Raw genomic sequence first — 22,563 nt, forward strand, 5'->3', positions numbered from 1 at the left:
GCCATATTATTTATTAGAAGGCAATCAATGCTAATTTGAATTTACAAGCTGAACATAACCATTTTCACCATCTTTGTGTGTTTCTTTGCTTGTTCAGCTGAAATGAATCTTTTTTTTTTTTAAGCTCCATTTCACCCTATTCTTGGCAAAAGAAAACAAACATTTGTGAGAGGATAGGCCCTAGAGAGGAGTTTACATGGTGAAACTTAGAAATCAAGAGCTCAATAAATGTGATTACCATACCTCTTACTATTGATTTTTTTTTTCATATAACCATTAAACAGTGTGCTAAATGAATTAGTGAGTCTAGGGAGAGGAGTTCATAAAACCCACCAGAACCTTCTAGAAAATATATGTCTACATTTATTTTTAAAAATGTAAACACTTAGAGAACATCATAGGACAAACTTGAAACAATTAGTTCAATTTAATTTCTTCTATAAGCAAGAATCTTTTTCTTTTAAATAATAATTTCTATAATTGTTTAAAATTATAATTTTGAAGCAACAGTTAAATATGTCCAGAGAAGGTAGTATTAAACTTAAATTAAGAAAGAATAAAAGTTTTCAAAGAAAAAATTATATTTTTAACTAGACATGTTACTTAGGTGTTTTTCTTTGGGGGCATGATTTAACAATATAAACCAGTTTAGAATATATGATATTTTTTACTTGGAATTTTTATTGATATGTCAATTATTTATTTACAAAGAAGTAAAAATGGTCTTTTATATTAAGTAGAATGATCAGATCATTTTTTAAAAATTACTTCTTTTGGGGAAATGAAATCTATTTATGTAGGGTATCTTAAAAGTATTAGTAACATTTTAAGTAATGGAAGCTTAAAAAGTTTGAATGAAGTTTTAACCAACGTTTTGAGGTTTCATAACCTAACTGTGAAAGCTTAGAAATGGACTAAGACATTTTGAGGATATCCTGTGTAGCTTTTTAAAGTTTATAAAATACTCAACATGCATCAAACAATGACTCATAGTATATGAAACATTTGTGTTTATTTCTGTTATCTATTCAATTCAGACATTTATTAAGTGATTGCTATCTGCAAAATATTGTTCTAGAAACTAAAAATGTAAGATAAAAATTAAAATCTCAATTCTTAAGGAGTTTATATTATACTGAGGACATGCAACATATCTAATATTAAAAATAAGTAATAACACCCAGTGTTTATCTATCTCATTGAAGTTTACAAAAAAAAGAAATCTGGAGTGAATTTTAATTCTTTCATTTGAGCCTTATCTCAATGTATGGCAAGTGCAATAGGAAGTACTATACCCATTTTACAGAAGAGGAAGGTGTGGATTAGAAAAATTAATTCACTTATCCTAGGTCACCCAGCTAGTAGATTTCATAGACAGAATATGAACCGCAGATCTTTATCCCAAGTCCAATGTTCCCTCCATGACAAAATGATTAATTTGCAGAAGTAAACAGCTTTAACTAGGAAGATCACAAAACCCAGAAATAAATTTTAAAAAATCTAAGTCAGAAACAAGGACGAGATGTATTTATGACATGAAACATGTTCTGTAAATATATAGTTTTAGCAACAGTTGAGAGTCCAGTCTGTCACAATAAACAAGCAGAGAATTCTGAGAAATAAGGCTAGAAAGGTAGATTGGAAGAAAACTATAAAAGACCTCAAATGGAGAAGAGGGAATCTCTATTTAAAGCAGATAAAGCCTTACATTTTTGACTTTCATTTGATGAATGTGAGCACATATATTTAAATGAGATTTAAAGAAGCAGAAAGATAATATAAAGCACAGGTAAGTGATGGTACAATGGTTATATTTTATGGTTGACAAGAAAAGTGTCTTCCATTTGATTGATAATAGAGGAGGCCATGTACTAGTGAATTGGGTTAATTTCAAAGATAGCACAGATCTCTGATCATGGGTAATCTCACTGACGGCATTAATAAATGAAACTGTGATGAATGACTAGAACTTGTAGTAAAACATATTAATAGATTTGCATTATCACACAGTATCTATATCATCCATATGTCACAAATGTATGAGCTGCAGAGATAATCAGGATATATTTATTAAGACTAAATGCTAAGAGATATAAATGAGATAAATAAATATACAAAGTAATTATAGGTAAAAGCATACAGTCTAAAAAGAGGGAAAAAAATTCACATGTGGAAAAGGTTTACCCTTTGATTAGATACTAATAATTTTTGATATCTGTGGCCAATTACAGCCTATATTTAACTAAACCAGAACACTACAGTATTTAAAAATTTGGAGTCATGTGTTTTAAAATGTATTTGGAATAGTTTCAACTTGTCTAAAATGTCTTTATATGTCATCTTAAAAACCATGGAGAATTATACACAGTACTCACCACAAGTATAGTATGCACATTCTCTCCCAGTTATAATTTAGCAATCCTACAACCATGAATAACCTATTTTTCTGGAAACAAATTTAATGTTTATTTACTTTTGCCCACATGATCACTATAAAATAAGAAATTCAGCTCTAAATTATCAGGGTGGTTCCAAAACATTAATTTTATACCATAGAACAAGTCAGTTCATTCAGAACAGCATGCAAAATAAAGTCAATTATAGGTTATTTAGCATTAGAGGCAGCTGGAAGACTTAAGTTCATATCTAGCTGGGACACTTACTAGCAATCTGACCCTGGGCAAATAATCTAACCTTTATTTGCCTCAGTTTCCTCATCTACAAAATGGGAATAAAAATAATAGAACCAAATTTGCAGGGCTATTAAAAGGAGCAAATGAGGTATAATTGCAAAGAGCTTAGCAAATAGTAGGTGCTGTATAAATGCTTATTCCCTTGTTTTCTTTCCTCCTTCCTTCCCTGAATTGATACTTAAAAAAACCCATAGCACTTGTGGTTTATACATGGTAACTTGTATATAATAAGTATACCCCAGGATTCAAAGTCAGTTCTCTTTCCATTACCCATATGTGAAAGTAATTAGAAGAAAAGTTTAACAAAAACTTTTGCAGATACATGGTATTCCTGCTGACAAAAATAATCAATCACACTCTGATTCCAGTAATATGTTTTCCCCTAGAGCAAACCACTTTAGAAACATTTCTAATATTACTTAGGAGGCATGCCAGGTCCAAAATAGCTTTCTAAAGCCCTGTCTATGAAAATAATTGAAATTAAAATAAATGCTAAAATAAGTTGGTTTTTTTTTTTAAATAAGTTTCTTTATATATTTATACTAATTTTAGCCAGTGCAATTATTTGCTTGACTGGTTCACAAAACAATATCATTTAAAAAATTAAACTTGGAATTCCAGCTGATAAACTCTCATGCTTTGTATAAAGCTCCTAGATGAGTATAGTTTATATCATTTTAAAGGGTATTTTGACATTATGAATAGATTACATGAGAGAGCTATTTGAAATAGTCTTTTATTAATATTATGCTTATAGTGATTTGGCCAAATCATAGAGGAAGTGGCAGAGAGACTATATTTCACTCTGTTTTCTTGTGTTTGATTTAGGGAATATATTTTCTTAAAAATAATTATTTGAATATTATAGGAGGAGGGTTTGTTGGGGGAGGTGAAGATCTTTGATTTCACTGCTATGGGAAATAACTGATGAAGGAACTCCCTCTCCCTTCTATGACTTGCTGACTAGCTCTGGATTACAAAGCCAGAATGTGTCAAGAGGAAAGATGGGAAGCCAGGACTTCCTGAAGAAGACCAGCTCTCTAGCCACACTTCTGTAGCTGCATTTCAACATGGAATAATGCCATGAACCTGGCAGCCATAAAGGAACATGCATTTTTGCTTTTGTGTTCTCACCTTCAACACAAATCAATAGATATATCATTTACCCAATTTAATGGTGATATGTATATATTTTGGTGCATTTTTACCTAAGGACACAAAAAGGCAGACAAACCATTGGTAAGTAGATAAAGCATACTTGTTCTCAGGTTACAGATCAGTCATAGTAGTCGAATGACACTATCCTGCCTGTTTTGCAGCTGGCCAGCTCTATCCTTCCTTTTTCCTTAGGGAAGCTTTCCCTGATAGCCCTGGCTGAAACTGTTCTCTCCTTTTTAAGCTGTGTCTGGGAGCTTACCACATTCTACTTTGTATTATTCTTAGTTCTCTCCTGCCTCCCCTCTCTTCCCTCCCTCCCATAACACTTTATATGTAAGTACATAAAAAAGCTTGTAAAATGAGAGCAACTGATATACTTTGGAACTCACTGCATCTGAATCCCTTATATTCCTGATGAAGACTTTTATCTGTAAATCTCTTTTATGTGCATTTATACAAATGACCACCTTGGATTTGCTTCCCAACTATTGGTTGAATTGAGCTGGACAGAATATAGACACTTAGAGGGTTTGCATCTGCAAGCACATTGCCTACCACCAGCTCCCAAGATCCACAGAAGAGATTCGGCTCTTATAATAGTGTGGTATGTGTCGTAGCACTTCACCCCTTACCTTGCTTGTAAATATTCTGAGAGGCTGAAATATTGAAAATGTCTCTCATTATTCCAAGCTTTGAAACTTGCTGAGGCATTAGGGGTGGCTGATAGAGCCAGCTCCAGTTGTTAGGTTTCTATCTCCATCTGTCAGTCACTGAGCCAACATCATTTATTGAGCTCTGTCAGCATGAACAGAAACATATCAGGTGTTTGTCTCTCCATAGGCAAGATGGCTAATGACATTCATTTAGCAAGAATGCCAATCCCCATACCTGCCTATAATTTTTAACCCTTACAGTAGATTAGTTTGCTTTGTAAAGATAACCTCAAGAAATACTGTTCATATAGGCTTCCCGTCGATAACTGAATGGGAAAATAACCTGTTGTACCTTGCAATTTAAGATTTCACTTTCTAAGATAAAGGAATAAAACAAGTATAAGGGAGGTGAAAATGATTTCATATTAGGCTCTATGAGGTCACTTTGCTATAAGTGAACTGAGATTTCACCCACTGTATCTTCCTACTATCTCTACTCCTTTAGGGTGGAATAAGTCTGGAGATAAAAGACAGGACAACATGTGCAAATCCACTGATAAAAAGGTATGTTAGCACAATATGGTTGGTTTCACAGTGCTATGCTTTTCACTTCATGATTACAGTCACTCTTAGAAAACAACACTAAGAAAAATATCCATTTCAATTGAAAGAAAATTCAATTATGGTTTGGATTCAACAACTACCTTACTAATTTTTAAAGAAATCCAGAAACATGTTTTGCCAAACAAAATTTTTACTTGAAATCTTTACAATAATATAGGATTAGAAGGCAATTGGGTTTATTTTATTTTTATTTCCTTTACTAAAATCAATAAACAGTTTTGAAAAGCTGTTTTTAAAAAGCTGTTAATTGACTATGAATGTTTTATTCCTTTCAGATGGTCTAAACAAGAAAAAGGAAATGGAAGAACAGACATGCAAGATTAAAGTACATCAAAAGAACAATTCTGAGAAACCAGTGAGTGACTCTGGATAAAGTTAAAATTTAAAAACCCTAAATTTAATGTAAAACAAGTAAGGTAACTACCTTTGTGTCTTGACTCAAATGATTTATAACAAAGGGCCTCCCTGACATGGCAAAGTTCAATTTTACAAGATACCTAAATTTCAATAATCTTGGGCTTATAATCCTTTTTTTTTTCTTGTTTTTAATTCACCAAAATCCATGTTAGCACTTCTCAGTGCTTACTATCATCTTCTCTCTTTCTTGAATACTGGCTAATTAACTCTATGTTGCCTCTGGTAGCAAAGCTTCCAAGGTGACAGACTATTATACACTTTACTAATGGCTTAAATAAAACAGTTTTATGAATAATGAATCAGATATTTCCCAAGGAACAAGCATGTACACACACACACACACAATTTTTGTTGCAGTGAAGCCATTTTATAGTAATGGAAAGCTATCATATGTGGGAATATAAAGATAGACCACACTAACAAATTCTCCATTTTTTTTTCAGGTATTTTAAAAAAAACCTAACACAGTACCTTATAAATAACAGCTCACATTCTGAGACTAACTGATCCTTTAACTCTTTGACAGTGAGCAAATTGCATCTGATTTTCACAAGAAACCACTTTGAGAAGAACTCAACATAATGTATTCTACAAATGGAAAGCATATGAGGATGAGGTATCACACTGATAATTCAAATTTTGGTAATCACAGCCACAAAATTCACAGGATCTCCGGTTTCAGAGTTATAGGAATCTCTGATTTTTTTAGAATAGCCCCCTAATTTTGCAGATGAAAAAAAATGAGGTATAAGAGAGGTGATGTGACTTTGCTAAAATCACAATGAGAATCAATGGCTAAGCCACTATTATTACCCAGAATGATCACTTTTTGTCCAGGTTTCTCATTCCTAAGAAATCATATTACCTTTTTTTTTTAAAATGATTTCCTTGATATTGGTATTTCTTGTGAGAAAATGTCATCTACCAATGCATATTAATACCTATATTAATACCTTTTATGTAATTTATACTTGTAACAACACAAAGTTAATCTAGGGCCTCTTAATTTTGAGTCCCAACTTAATTAAATTAGACTAATAACAAAAGAAAACAATTTGTATTCTAATAAATCCCAAACAATATTTAAAATATTACACTATCATTTAGATCTTTCTTCCCAAGGCAACCTATTTATTCAATCTCTAGACAACTTTAATTGGTCAGAAGTTTTTCCCCGGTTCATCTGAAATCTGCTGCCACTGAACTTCCATTCATTGCATTTAGGTCTCTCTATGTCCCAACAGAGGAATTCTACTTCATCTTCCATAGTATAATCATTTAAGTACTATATTTAAATTATTGTTTCTGAATTTTCAGAAAACACGCAGTTCTTCGATATGGAAAACTAGAAAGCAATTTGGCAGAAATTAGGTATAGACCAATACCTCATACCATATACGAAGATAGATAAGGTCAAAATGGGTACATGATTTGCACAGAAAGAGTAATATCTTAAGCAAATTAGAAAAGCGTGGAAGTTTTTATCAGATCTATGGTTAATGGAACAACTTATGACCAAACAAGAGATAGAAAAGATAATAGAAAAGAAAAAGAAAATCAAATAGATAATTCTGATTACATTAAATTCAAAAACAGATTTTGTACTAATAAAGACAATGCACCTAAGATTAAAATAAAACAAGAAATTGTGGAAAATTTTTTTATGTTTCCTTGTGAATGCCTCATTTCTCAAATTTATAGAAAACTGAATCAAATTTATGAGAATACAAGTATTCTTCAGTTGATAGTCAAAGAATGTAAACAGGCAGTTTTCATAAAAAAAGAAATAAAAGCTATTTTAAGTCACATAAAAATGTTCTAAATTACTATTAATTAGAGAAATTAAAATTAAACTAGCTCTGAGGCACCACATCACACATATCAGATTGGCTAATATGACACAAAAAGAAAATGACAAATGTTGGAGAGGATGTGGGAAAATTGAGATACCAATGTACTGCTGATAGAGTTGTGAACTGATCCAAACATTCTGGACAGCAATTTGGTACAATGCCCAAAGGGTTATAAAACTGTATGCCCTACAAATCACCAATACTACTTCTAGGTCTTTATTTCAGAGAGAGCAAATGAACCACCAATATAATTAATTATTAGATCTGTACCCTCCAAAAAGGATGTACATGTAGAGAATATTTATACAGCTCTTTTAGTGGTAGCAAAGAATTGGAAATTGAGAGGATGTCCATCAATAGGGAAATACCCAAATAAGTTGTGGTTTTATGATTATGATGGAACATTATTGTGCTATAAAAATGATAAGCAGGATGCTTACAGGAAAACCTGGAAAGTCTTACGTGAAAATACAAAGTAAAATGAATAGAACCAGGAGAATAATTTATATGATACTGATACAATACAAAATTGTGAATGCTTAACCATTCTGATTAATACAATGATCTATCTATTCCAAAGGCTTAATATGACAAATATTATCCACCTACAGAGACAGAACTGTTAGAGTCTGGATGCAAAGTGAAACATAATTTTTTTCCTTTTATTTTTCTTGCCTTCTTCCCCCCACTTTTTTTTTTTTTGTAACATAGTGAATATGAAAATTTCACATGTATAATCAATATCACATTTCTTGCCTTCTTAATGTAGGAGAGGGGTAATAAGGAGGGAGATAATTTGGAACTCAAATTTTTTAAAAAATTCTTAAAATAAAATTTAAAAATATTTTGGTAAAAATACCTAACTGGTCTTAGCATGGTACATTTTTAACTGGTTTTAACATGGTACATTTTTTTAGTCTTCTCAGAATCCTGCTCACCATCTTCTGGAAATGCTCCATTTAGCTCTGCCTCTTCTAAAACATGGTACACAGAACTGGCAAGACACCACACGTACCTGACCATGTAGAGGACAAAAATGTGATTCCCTATGCTTGCTCTGGATATGATTCTCCTTTTAATGAAGTTTAAGAACTGATAAGTTTTTCTACTCACATGTCACATGACTATGGAGTAAGGATAAAAACCCAAGGGCCATAAAAAGGTAACTTGAAGAAGTAATGGTATAAATCTGTAAACTTCCAAATTTGCATGTGGCAGATATTTGATTAATTGGGTATTCTAATTACAAATGCTATCGACTGTCCCGGGGAAGACAATTTTAGAAAGCTATCTAATTCAGGACAATACATACACAAATGCATGCTGCTTATCCAGGGAATCAGTTTTAGATATAAGCAAGTCAATGTCAATAAAAGGTTGAAGACTCAGTGAACCTTGGCCTAAGCCTACTTAAAGCCAGAAAAAAAGAAAATTAAAGAAATTTTCATTTATTATCTACTTTTTAATTTTCAGAGAACTTTCTAATGTAATTTCATCTTCCCAAAAAATATGCAATTATATTTGAGAAAGTTCTTAAAACAGACTAAAAGGATACAATAACATTCAGAAATTTTGTTTAAAAAAATCCCTCACAAGCTGAAGACAAGGTAATAGGAGCACTTGTAAAAAAGCATATGTATAGATTGTATTCTTCAAAGAATTTAGATTTTGCTTTTAGCTATTCTAACATGATTTTACCAGCCATGAAACAAACAAACTCAACTTTTCTTTTTCTTAATTTTCTCCCAGAATGGAGAGGTATAAGTACATATGCCACTTTCCAGTCAAAGTGCAGCAGATGATGCACTGTATTTCCATTATCAATCGAACACCCTACAATTCTTACTTCATCCTGTGAATGTGATACTTACTCTTGTACTGCTCTGGCTATGGAAAGGGCTGTAGATCCAGTTTCATTAACGCTATCTAAGGTCACATTTGGCAGGTCATCATCATCACTGTCACTTTTAATTTGTCTGGGAGATAGGCCTCGGGGGTCCATTTGTGCTAGAAAAATAACGGAGGAAAGACATAAAATAGAATCAAGTTAGTATGTGGAAACATATTTTTCCTCAGGTCAATATCAAGCACAATCTTCTCTTCCATGCAATTGTAATGAACAATTATCTACAAATCACAAGAACAGTGAAATCCAAGAGTACAAATTCTGTTCTGCATATGACATTCCCAACTTGACAAATCTTAAACCAGTTATAAGGCATAATTATAGGCTAAAACCTTTTAAAACTACTTGATTCCCAACCCAACTATTTTGTGGTTTATTAACTGAGATACGATCCAATGCTTCTTGCTTCTTGTCTTCTTTGCCAGCTTTCAAACCACGTCAAAGCTTGTTAACACCTCCCCATGGAGGGGGAAGAGAACATGAAATTCAAAACTGGCCGTTTTGCTAATTGTTTTGTGTTACAACAACAGGTTTAACAGGGGACAAATAGAAGCTATTGCCTAGAATTATGCTTTTAGATATTCAACATACATAAACATATTCTATTTCCCCAATGGCCCTGAAAACTGAAGGTTGAATGTAATGATAAAAACACACAAGAATCAAGCATGCAAAACAGCTGTTTAAATAAGTTGGAATAAAGCCCTCACTCTTTTCACTGAAGCTAAAGGATTAGTTTGGGGCTAAGAATTATCAACTAAGTTGTTGTGACCCAGTGATGACTTTGAAAGTACCCACCCATTAATATAATCTTGGCAGAACATTTCAACTCCTTGAAAGTCACTGAACATCTTGCATAAGCATCTTGTGAACGCCTGATCAAACTTATCATTCTTGAATAGCACATTATATTTTTTTCAACTCCTTGCTTCTCAATCTATATCTAGGCTATAATGGAGACCTGTGGATTTCATCTTTGCAACAACATTTCTCAAGGGCTCCACCTTGCTTCTCTCCTCTGATACTGTCATTGTTGTGGGGCAGGTCCATATTTCTTCACACCTGGAGTGTTTCAATAGGCTATAGGTTGGTGTGCCTGCCACAAATCTATTTCTACTCTAGTTTGTCCTCTACTCAGGTACCAAAGTAATTGAGTTTGTTCTGATCATACATATACTCACAAACACATACCAACACCCAATAAATTCCAGTGGCTCCCTATCACACCCAGAATCAAATATAAACTCTGCCAGTAAAAGCCTTTCACAAACTACTACATGCCCCAACCCACCTTTCCAGTGTTCTACTTTATATCCCCTCCATGTACATTTGGAATCTGTGACTTCTTGCTGTTCTTTGAATAAGATATTCCATTTCTCAATTCAGGGCATTTCCTTTGGCTGTCCCCCTTTCTCTTCATCCAGGAATCTCCTGGATTCCTTGAGTTCCTTCAATTTTCCTGATAAGATTCCAACATCTACAAAAAGCCCTTTCCAATATTTCTTAATTCTAGTGCTTTTTCTCTGTTATTTATTTTCTACTTAACTTTTATATAATTTGTTTGCACTCAGTTGCTTGAATAATGTCTAGCCCAATGCATGAGACTGTCCTTTTTGAAAGGAAGGATGGTCCTTTGTCTTTTTTTTTTTTTGTATTCCCAATTCTTAGCACAATGTACACAGTAGGTGCTTAATACCTGCTTATTGACTGGCTGATGAAAAAATTGTAGAGTGGTGCACTGATTTCTTAAACCAACTTTGTCATCAACATGATGTCACTGAACTTTCCCTCTCTGAAAATCAGTTTCTACATATTTGTAAAATAAAGGAACTGTAACAAATATTTTTACCAAAGTGTCTTCCTATTATGAAATTCTATAATTCTGGGATGAACAAGGGAAACAAATATTCTGAGCTATATGGCTATCCTGTCAATATCCACTTATTGCTGAAAAACTTGGTGCCCAAAGAAAGCATGTCTTTTTCAAAGAAATGCCTTATATTGGTATTTCTAGAATTTAACTTTCTTACTTTAAACTTCAATTAAACTATTGTCACTTTACATATCAGCTTCTTAGAAATTGCATATACAATTAAGCATATTCTTTTTCTTTTTTCAGCCACCTTAACAGCGCATTAAGGGAAAACGGTTCTTAATATTTTATAACTGTTGTGAAACCTCAAAAAAAGTTTCCTTTCAATTGATTTAAAGAAAAAAAGCAGATCAAATTTAAGAAGTACAATTAGAGAGCAACATTTTTACATAATTCTAACCACATGGGTATAAGTCATTTGTAAAAATAATTCTAAAGCAAAATTACGTTATTTTCATAACCAATTAAATCTAGAGACAAGGGCCAAATTCATTCAGGATATGGATATCAGCAATATATAAGTGCCAAAAATAAAACTACTCACACTGAGCTTACAATCTAGTGAGGGAAATGACGAGTATATATAAAAATATATGCAGCATAAAGTTAAGTACAAAATAATTATTGAAATAGCTTGCATTTATATAGTTCTTTTAGATTTAAAAATGCTTTCTATATATTATTGCCTTTGCTGCTTAAAAACAATAAAACCTGTGAAGTAGGTGCTGCTATTATTTTACAGGTGAGGTAATGTTGTAGAAGTAATGTTGGGATATATTCAAGGAACCAGGAGAGATCAATGCTGAGGTTACCAGTTCAAAGACATGAAGATAAAAGGTCAACTTGATACATATAACATATGTTTCTTACTTATCCCTTATACAGTTATTAAAATCCTAAGTATTCCTGGCCCTTAATTTAGTAAACCAATTTCCCTACTTTACTATTATTCTAACCCTCCAAACTTCTAGCTTTCCCTCAGGCAAAACTCACTGACAGCTAGAATATCATCTGGAGAGCAAGAATACACTCATGGACTTTCCACTTATTCAGGAAAATGTGAGATTGGAGGGTAAAAAAATTTAAAACATTACGTCAATCATTCTCTCCAATCACTATTCACCCAATCCAAAACACAAGTCATAAACAGTAAATTTACAATGTAAATATGTTTTATTAGTCTATGCTCTGACAACAGAACTGTCTTTTAAAAGGCTGCACATTCATACTTGTGTCTGTTGTTTAATGTTTACTCTGTTCCCTTATTTTAAGGTATGTGTTACTGACTTAAAACATAAAATTCTAAGTGGGTTACAGATACAGTAAATTGCCCTATAAAACAGGACATACTTTCATGTGACAGCTCAAACAATACTGAACCTCATTCTCTGAATTCTTGAAAAAAGGATTACGAGGAGAATTGAGAATGACTTGATAGTGATGATATTTAAAATTAACTGCTCAAATTATTGAAACTGGATTGAAAATACTGAGTGTTGTAATTTTTTTTTTTACTATAAAGGAAATGTCCAAATGAGAATCTTCAATACCATAGCTCAGGTAATGTCCATATTCATATAACATGCACTTGTATTCAAGAAGTAATCAAAAAAAGTTTTCCCAAGATTGATATCTGATCTATGTCAATCACTTCAGTTACAGACTGTATATTTAAAATGGGTACAGGATTTGGTTATAAAGGGTGACACCATAAGCAAATTAGGAGATCAAAGGATATCAAATTTTTGGAGAAGGAAGGAATTTTTGACCAAAGAAGAACTAAAGAACATTATGAAATTCAAAATATACAACTTTGATTACATTAAATTAAAATTTGCACAAGCAAAACCAATACAAACAAGATTAAAAGGGAAGTACAAAGTTGGGAGAAAATGTTTTCATTCAGAGTTTCTGATAAAGGCCTCATTCTTAAATTATATAAGGAAATCTGTCAAATTTATAAGACTACAATTCCCCAATTAATATCATTCCCAATTGATAAATAGTTAAAGAATATGAATAATTTTCAGATGATAAAATTAAGGTCATCTATAATCCTATGAAAAAATGCTCTAAATGACTATTGATTAGAGAAATGCAAATTAAAACAATTCTGCTATACCACCTCAAACCTATCAGATTAGCAGAGATAACAGGAAAAGATAACTATAAATGTTGGAGGGGATGTGGCAAAACTGGGACACTAATGCATTGTTAGCAGAGTTGTGAAATGATCCAACCATTCTGTAGAACAATTTTGAACTATACCCAAAGGGTTATAAAACTGTGCATACCCTTTGCTCCAGTAGTGGTACTACTGAGTCTGTATCCCAAAGAAATCATAAGGGAGTGAAAAAATGTTTCAAGCAAGTGTTTTTATGGTAACAAAGAATTGGAAAATGAGTAAATCCTCATCAATTGGAGAACGGTTAAATAAGTTGTGATATATGAAATAATGGAATATTATTGTTCCATAAAAAAAATGACAAACCAGCTGATTTTAGAAAGGCTTGGAAAGATGAACTGATGCTAAATGAAACAAGTAGAACCAGGAATACATTGTACACAGTAACAGCAAGATTGTATGATGAACAGCTACAAAAAACTTGACTCTTCTCAGGCTGGGGTTCAGTGATCCAAGATAATTCCAATAAACTTTGCCTAGAAAACCTCATTTGCATTCAGAAAGAGAACTATAAAGCCGGAATGTAAATTAACACATGTTATGTTCACTCCCCCAGGCCCTTTTTCTTCTGTTTTTCTTTTTTCTTTTTTTCCCCTCTTTTGGTTTTTCCTTTTTTTTTTCTCCTAACATGTTTCATAAAGAAATGCATTTTTAGAAATTTAATGTGCATGTATAACCAGAACATATGACATCTCTAAAAAAAATTGAAAAAAATGAATACTATATGTTTTTTATATGGGCAGTTAGGTGGCACAGTAGATAAGAGTATTGTACCTGCAAGGTCTTCCCTTCTGCCCAGAGGGTCTCGGTGGTAATAGTTGAAGGTTGATTTCCTCGGGCTCCTGGCCCCAAGACTCTCCTGCTGGTCTGTGGGTTCAGCTCTAATTGCATTGGGCCCATTTCAGACTTGTCGGGTCAGCACCCATGGGGTACTGGGGTTGGAACTGGGCCGGGCTGCTGTGCATGCTGTTGCTGAACTCATTGCTAGTGATGTTCTCGGACTTGTTCCACATGCCATCCATGTACTGGCCCTCATCGTGGCCTTGGTGGCCCAGAGCTTCCCCTGGAGGGCCCAATTCACCCAGAACAAAACATTTGGCTGGAACTGGCCGAGGTGATGGGGGCCCTGGTGAACTCCATCTTCCTGACCGGCCTCTGTCTCGCCATCCTGCTGGAGACCACCCAGCGCTTCATTGAGCCCCGAGATGCAGCAGCTGCTACTGGCCAGGTCAACCTGACTTCAGGGCCAATGCTTCTTACCTACTGCAGCACTTCATTGCCCCAAATTTCTTAATTTCTATCAATGGTACCAAGCTTACATCCAATAATTTTTGACTATCCTTTATATTCTATATGTCTAGTCAGTTGCTAAATTTTACATTTTTTTAACTTTCACAACTTATCTCATATCTCTCCCATTCCTGTTATTAGTATTTAATCAATCCTTTTACTCTCATGTTTATTACTGTGTTTCAAGTCCTCATCACTACTTGCCTAAGGTCCCAACTGAGCAACACAATGCTCATATAAAAGCAAATGTAAGAATAAATCCTCCAAGAACTGCTCACTTAAACTTGATGCCCCTTTCAAAAAAAATCAGGTTCAAATAAAGCTTGCCACTGAAGTCCTACAGCTGGTCATAATATCAATGGCTTGGTTTCCTAACTTGAGGCCAATGGAACAGATGCTCTAGCAGGTCCTACCAAGCAGAAAAAAGATTCTTTGTAGGGATGCAAAAAAATAGTCTGAATATTTATCATCAAAGAATTAGCCCAGCTAAGTTTACAAAGGGTTATTAGAGGTTTGTCCACCAGGTGAGGTCAGAAAAGAGCATAAAACTATCTATTAAAGTGTAGAGGGAGTTGATTTCTGTATTAGTAAGTGGAGTACTCATAGATAGAAAATCGTGTACTTTTGATATAAATCAAGTAGAATGAAGCAAAAGACACCGCTACATCAGAGGAGCCAGTGTCCCAGAAAAGATCTGTCAGTAAAACTCAAGACCACAAAAATGTTCCCAAGTGCTAAATATAAAGTAAGGTTACGAATTCTACTTTATAGACATACTAACTAACAAGATAAACTAGGAGTACTGATGGGCTTATGGCTCTAGAAAGAATGCCTGAAACAAAGACACTAGCTGAAGAGAGGAGCGAATAGAGGAATGTCTTAAGATATTCAAAATGCAGAAATCCCAAAAACAAAATAAGGAAGCATGATAGGGAACATATGGATGAATATTATGAAAGGAAACAACACAAGATACCTTGCAATGGGAATATACCATGGGTTTCTTGGAAAGGAGAGAAAATAGATGAAAAGCTTGGAAAACATCAGAAAACTATCACAGAGGTATGTAATAGTGATCAGGAAAGGGTGCCTGTAGGATGTCCACAATCTAGACAGTTGTCAGTATTCTATCCTTCTATTAAAAATAGAGCAGTTAATAAATTGTTTACTTGCTAGTGACAATTTAATTTTCCCAAAAAGTACAGAAATCAATAACTCAACAAATATTAAGAATTTTATTAAGAATCTGTTATGATCCAATCACTATGGTAGGCATTGGACATATAATCACAAGGAGAGTTTTCAGTTTATTATAGGGAACAACATTTATATAACAAACATATTAAAATATAATCTTCCTCAAACTGAAAATCATGTTCTCCAATCTAATGTTTTGCCTTTGGTCAAGTCTTTCAACCATTCCATTGTACAGTTTCTAAGGATGGAGGGAGATGAGAAGTCATTCTGGAAGCCAGTGCAGATATGATATCTGACAATCCTGAATCTTCGCAAACAACTTTTTAGAAGAAGTCATAATAAAGAAGGTGTAACCTAGATACCTTTCTCACACCTGTAGTCAGAAGCAAAATTATGGGTGAACAAAAGAACAATGAATATAAGCACAGAGCAGCTTATTAGCAATGATGATTTGAAAGCATAGCTTATAATAAGAGAAGCTGATTTCTTGGAACTAATTCTGATCTAGAAGAAAGAAACAACTAGCTGCAAAAATCAAAAATGAAAATAATTTTGATAGGAAGTGATTAGTCTATTTTAGAATATGTGATAGAGGTGAGAAAAATTTAGAAAGAGGCTGACATCTATCTTGGATTTTTTAGGAGAGTAGATTTTAAAGGCTTCAGAGAAATAAAGTAAGATTTCAATAGGAAGAGTCAGCTAAAGATGGATAGAGATCAAGACCTAAAGAATATCATTCAGAAAACATAAAAAGAAACAATTCCAGTGAAGAAGAATGACATACACAAACCCACATGCATGCCTTGAACATAGGACAGGAAGAAAATAATGTAGTTATAAAAGGGTCTTATTAACCCACCTACTTTCATTTTTAAAAGGCATCTTCATAAAATGGAAATGAAGGAAAGTTTGTAGAATAAACATAGGAGTAAAATATTCCTATAGGCATTGTGTCATAGCCCTAGAGTTCAGAAAGAGACAATGTTAGTGCTGAATACTAAAGATAATAAAAAAAGTATCTGTTTTAGTAGTTATATTTGAGAAAAGAGAAATATCAGAAAGGGACAGGTATGATAATAATGTGAAGAGAAGGCACAATTCTTCAACTCTTATTTGACTTCTATTTTGTTTGCATGAAAAATGATCATTGGACATTAAGGATAGAATAAAAACTATTTATATCAAGATGACACAAATAAATGCAGAGACAATAAGGGAGATGAAATTTGCCTCAAAGAGTTCAAGTCAGGATGACCAGATGAACTACACTTCGGAGTACTAAAAATGGAAAGAAATAATTGCTGATTCTATAACTGTTGTTTAATCTCTATAATATCTCTTACATCTCTCCTCTTCTCTCACTACCTTATGTTTACATTTCTTCCTGGACTATTTTGATTAACTCTAATTGGTCTTCATGTTTCCAGTCTCTTGTCTCTCCAATATATCCTTCACACAATTTCCAAACTGATAGCACAGGTCTGATTATGTCACTCCACTGTTCAAGAAAATTCAGGGACTCTTAAGTTCCTCTAGAATAGAATACAAAAACTCAGTTTGGCATTTAAGGCCCTTCACAGTCTGATTTTATATTACTCCTCCTCCTTCTCCAGTCCTCTACATTTCAGCCAATCTAGTGAATTAGCTGTTCTCTGTCCGTGACACTGTTACCTTCTCCTCGTATACCTTTCCTTCTATGCTGTTCTCATCCCTAGATTGTTATTTTCCTCTTCTGGAATCCTTTGTTTTTAGAGCTTGACTCAAGTATTACTTCCTACAGGTACCTTTTCCTGTTATTAGTATTTAATCAATGCTTGTTGAATTGAATTCTTCCCTAAAGATCCCCCTCAAAATTTCTTACTTTCTCTCTCTCTCTCTGTCTCTCTGTCTCTCTGTCTCTCTGTCTCTCTGTCTCTCTCTCTCTCTCTCTCTTTCTCTCTCTCTCTCTCTCTCTCTCTCTCTCTCTCTCTCTCTCTCTCTCTCTCTCTCTCTCTCTCTCTGTTTGGGGGTAAGGCAATTGGGGCTAAGTAACTTGGCCAGAGCCAGGTTAAGTGTCTGAGGCAACATTTAAACTCCTTTATATTCTATATCACTAGTCAGTTGCCAAATTTTATATATTTTTTTAACTTCCACAACCTATCTCATATCTCTCCCATTCCTTTTATTCTCATATTTATTACTGTATTTCAGGTCCTTATCACTACTTGCCTAAGTCTTTTTTTCTCCTATCCATCCTCCACACAGCTTCCAGACTGATGTCCCTATTGCATGCCTGACCAAGAATATCCTTCTTCTCTATTCTCCTATAACTCTATTACTTCTAGAATCAAATACAAATTCTTCAGTTGGACATTTTAAAGCTGTTCAAACACCTGGCTATAATCCAGCTTTCAAAGCTAAGTACATATTATTCTTCTTTAATGAATTCCACAATCCACTCAAATTAGACTTCTTGCTAATCCTGACATAAGATGGTCCATCTTCTCTGTCTGTACCTTTTCCCATTCCTGGCTCCAGTTCCTAGAGTGTACTCCCTCCCCACCTCTGTCTTTATGCTGTATCAAAGCCCAGTTCAAGTACCACTTTCTACCTGAGTACTGGCCCGATCCACCCCTTCCTGCTGCTAATCCCATCCCCTCAAAACTACCTTATTTTTCACTTTGTGTCTATATATATATTTATAGTTAATGTGTATATATACATAGAATGTAAGCCTTTTGAGAGTAAAAATTATTTTATCTTTCTTTGTATTCACAGGACCAAGAAGAGTGCTTGAGACTAGGAGGTGCTTAATAAATTCTTCTTTGCTGACTTCATTCATTGATGTCATGAAAGGAATTCCTGTTCATTAATATGTAGTAATGCTATTCTCCTAGATCCTTTTCTCAGATCCTGTAGATTGCTTCTGTTTAGTAGCCAGTGGTCCTCAAACTTTTTAGATAGGGGCCAGTTCACTGTCCCTCAGACTGTTGGAGGGCCGGACTATAGTAAAAACAAAAGCTCACACTCTGTCTCCACCCCTCAGCCCATTTGCCATAACCAGAGGCCGCATAAACATCCTCAGAGGGCCGCATCTGGCCTATGGGCCAAAATTTGAGCACCCCTGGTTTATACACTAGCTCTACAAAGTTAAATAAAATGTCATATATCATTATAGAAGATATCTGACATCTAATTAATGAGATAATTATTATTTTTGCAGTTTTAAACTATTTTTAAAATAAAAACTTATTATGCTACATATATATTTTAATTCACTTTTTTATACACAAAAATCTATTTCTTCTAACATTGCAATAAATGCATTGCATTATATCTGCTACCAATATATAAAGATGTCTTTTTACCAAGAAAAATTTGGAAAGACTTTTAAAAATTGGCATGATGGATATAATCACATTCATGGAACTTACTTATATAATGAACTCCTCTTATTTTAACTTTGAAAAGGGCCCTTGAGGAGTTTTCATATTTTCATATTGAGGAGCTCCTATTAGTTGAGATACAATCAATTTTTGGAGGAGTTGTGGGTGGTGGTGATATGTTTAATACTCATGCTTTTCAGTGCCCAATTTCCTTCTTGAGGAAAATATTCATGATATACTCCTGTCAAACCTCAATGCTTTCTGCAATTCTCACCCCTCATTTACTAAAGAATGACTCATTCTGATATAATTGGGGAAAATTTAATTGGAATCTCCTAAAATGTCTTGTTTCCTTCAGCTGGAGGAGACAGACTAGGAGTGGGAGATGAACTGCCATTGACTTGAAGGGTACCAATTCTGTGATTTTTTTTTCTTTGAAATTCACCTTTGGAATGGGGAGTTGTGGGCACTCTGTTCCCTGAAATTCTCTCCTCATACAGTTGCAGGTCATTGAGGTAACCAGCCTTACTCACATTTATAGTGGAATGATTTTACTTAAAAACACCACTTCTATAGCTTCGCTTTCTTTGCCAGATCTTCACTTCTGCCTCCCAGCTCCCTAGCTTCTCTACTAGTAAACTGATAATATTGCTATCTCTAGAGGCATTTTGTCAACACTGACTGCAGATCAAACATTGTAGTTTAAAAGAACTTTGATCCTAAGAAATTAAAAGAAAATGAAAATAACAACAGTATATAAAGGAAATTCTTGGAAAGCACAAAGCCTTAAGTTATCTGGGCTCTATTCCCAACTGATCTGAAGTTGGTGCTATAGGTAATCACAGCATCGACCTGGAGCATCATTGCTCCATCTGGAATTTCCTTTTCCTTTTAGGAATATGCTGGATTTGTAATCAAGAGAGCTGGGTTTAATCTACAAAAGGGCTCTTTATAGTTAATATGTGACCTCAAGGAGTTTTTGAGCTTTCTGATTCCCTCATTCCCTGTTTCATACCATAGAGGGCAATTTCATAAATATAGATGATAATTCTAGTACATCTAATTCATAGGATTGTTGTTGTTTCACCAGGCTCACTATTTAGGTGCCTGGTTGATATTACTGTACTATTTAAGGGAATTAAGTTTCCTCACTTAAGTAGTACTTAGACCTGATGAAAGCTACCCTATTTTCACCTTTCTCTCCCAGCTCATCTATCATCATCATCATCATCATCATCATCATCATCATCATCATCACCACCACCATCATCATCATTGATGTTCTCTTTATCACATACTTTCCATGATTTATAGTTTTCAAATTTGGACTTCTTTCAAACTTTTTTCCCCAAATTTTATTTCTACCATCCACTTCTTGCTGGTTTCTGCCTGTTCTCATTTACAAAGAAAATGACTAATAGGTTCAAACTGCATCAATGAGCATCATTTCACCTTTGAGTTAGGAGTTGCCTGCAGCTTAGGTTAAGAGATCTAAACACTTCTCTTTGTATAGACAAGGTGGGAAATACTTTCCTTGGTCATCCAATTATAATTTCCACTATAAAAGATTTTCAAGGCTTAGTAATCCTTAATAGAATAAGAAGGGAAATATTTTATAACACACTCACAGACCAGGTGAGGCAGTAGGGAAACAAAATAGGAATGAGAGACATTGGGCAGGAAGGAAGAGAATAGTGCCGACAGGTTCTCGTTGCTCCCCACTTCAGTTAGTGACAAGCTAGCTGCTTCTTGCTGATTCTCTAATTGTTTGCCCTGTCAAGGACAAAGTACTTTCTACTTTGTGAAGCCTCTTTTGGCAGGATGGCTGCCGTTTCAAGGCAAGGAAAAAATAGCAGTGGGGGTGGGAAAGGATGAAGAATATTGTACAAAGGAAGAGAATAGTCAAAATGTGGCAACAAAAATGTTTGGGTGCAGCTAGAGGTATTGACATTCTAAGAAAAAACTGATTCTATGATACAGTTGTATTAAATATCTTATTTAATATAAGTATAATTATTGGAGGGGGACATTTTTCATATGTACATATAATAGATTTTTTTGTCTGTGTTTTTAAAAAATATATTTTTACTTCTATCTTGTTTTACCAGTGCCCTAAATTTCACTCATTATCTTTTCCTTTCCTCTTCCCAGAGATTAAAAAACAAGGTCCAGATACTCATTTGTGAAGGACCATGTACATATATGGAAATATGTATACACACATATACAAAGAAAAAATCCTGATCCCATTAAATAGGTAAATGGTTAAAAAAAAAGGGGGGGGGCAAACAAAAAATACAAAATGAAAGAAAATCACAGAACCTCAGAAATGGAAGGGAAGTTAAAGACTATATAATTCAAATTACCAAGCAGTAGAGGAATTTCTTCAACATCTTTCACAAATGAGCATCTGGCTTCAGTGAACATTTTAAGCCACAGGATTCTCACCATTTCCTAAGGAAGTTCTACTATTTAATCACCCTAAATGCAAGGAAGACTTTCTCCTCCCCTGCCCCCTTATATTTAGTTGGAATCCAACTCGTAATCTACTCAAAGATCTTTGGACTCCTTGGGGATTCAGGATCTAACATTGCCCATAGGCCAGTTTCTGAGAAGCGATGTAGCATATGGATGAATTTTGGCTTTTGTATCAGAAGATTATAGATTAGGGCTATAAGAGACTTTAGAATCAAACAAGAAGCATTTAATAAAGATATTTTTAAAAAATAAAATCTCTGATAGGGGAAGGGAAAAGATGAAGGGTGAAACTTAGGGCAATGTTAAAATAAAAGATGGCAAATAAAATATATTTTAACAAACACTCACAGATACAGAACGTAGAAACATCTATTATGTGTCAAGAATCATGCTGAAACCAAGGATGGCAAAAATAAGGACATAATAGTCCTTACCCTGAAGGAGCTTTCCAAGCAGTTAGTCAAGGCAGAAAATTGATAGTGTATTACTATGTTATAAATGGTACTTCTTGAGGAGAAAATCTTTTTGTTGTCTTTTAGGATTTGAATCTGGGTATTCTGACTAAGAAATATTTCAATACAATGAACTGACCTGACCCTTGGAGTCTTGGCCATTATATTAGGCTCTTCTTGGTACAATGTGATCCTGGGTATCCACTCTTTCTGAGCCTCATTTATAAAATGATGAGATGATATGGTTTTTCTAAAGTGGTTATTTATTCTAAATTCTTTGGTGCTTAACTATCTGTCCAAATTGAAGATGCAAATTTGCATCAACCATAATAATACTACCTGCCTTTGGAGTTGTTAAGAAAATCAAATGAGATAATTGTTTTTTGTTTTTTTTTTTTTGAAAAAGTGCTTAAGAGTTA

The 22,563-nt window shown here is 34.0% G+C and overlaps 1 protein-coding gene across 11 annotated transcripts in view; it reads right to left on the reverse strand.

Annotated features, from left to right (window-relative positions):
• Window positions 1–22,563, reverse strand: part of KLF12 (KLF transcription factor 12) — a 536,656-nt gene that overhangs the window by 118,142 nt on the left and 395,951 nt on the right. For 9 of the 11 annotated variants that reach the window (XM_074299257.1, XM_074299253.1, XM_074299256.1 and 6 more), the window contains one exon: window positions 9,270–9,405. In XM_074299257.1, the coding sequence (XP_074155358.1) occupies window positions 9,270–9,405 (136 nt within the window). The other 2 variants (XM_074299262.1, XM_074299263.1) reach the window with 2 other exon arrangements.

Source organism: Sminthopsis crassicaudata, chromosome 3 (assembly GCF_048593235.1).
Source record: "Sminthopsis crassicaudata isolate SCR6 chromosome 3, ASM4859323v1, whole genome shotgun sequence".
Classification (NCBI taxonomy): Eukaryota; Metazoa; Chordata; class Mammalia; order Dasyuromorphia; family Dasyuridae; genus Sminthopsis; species Sminthopsis crassicaudata.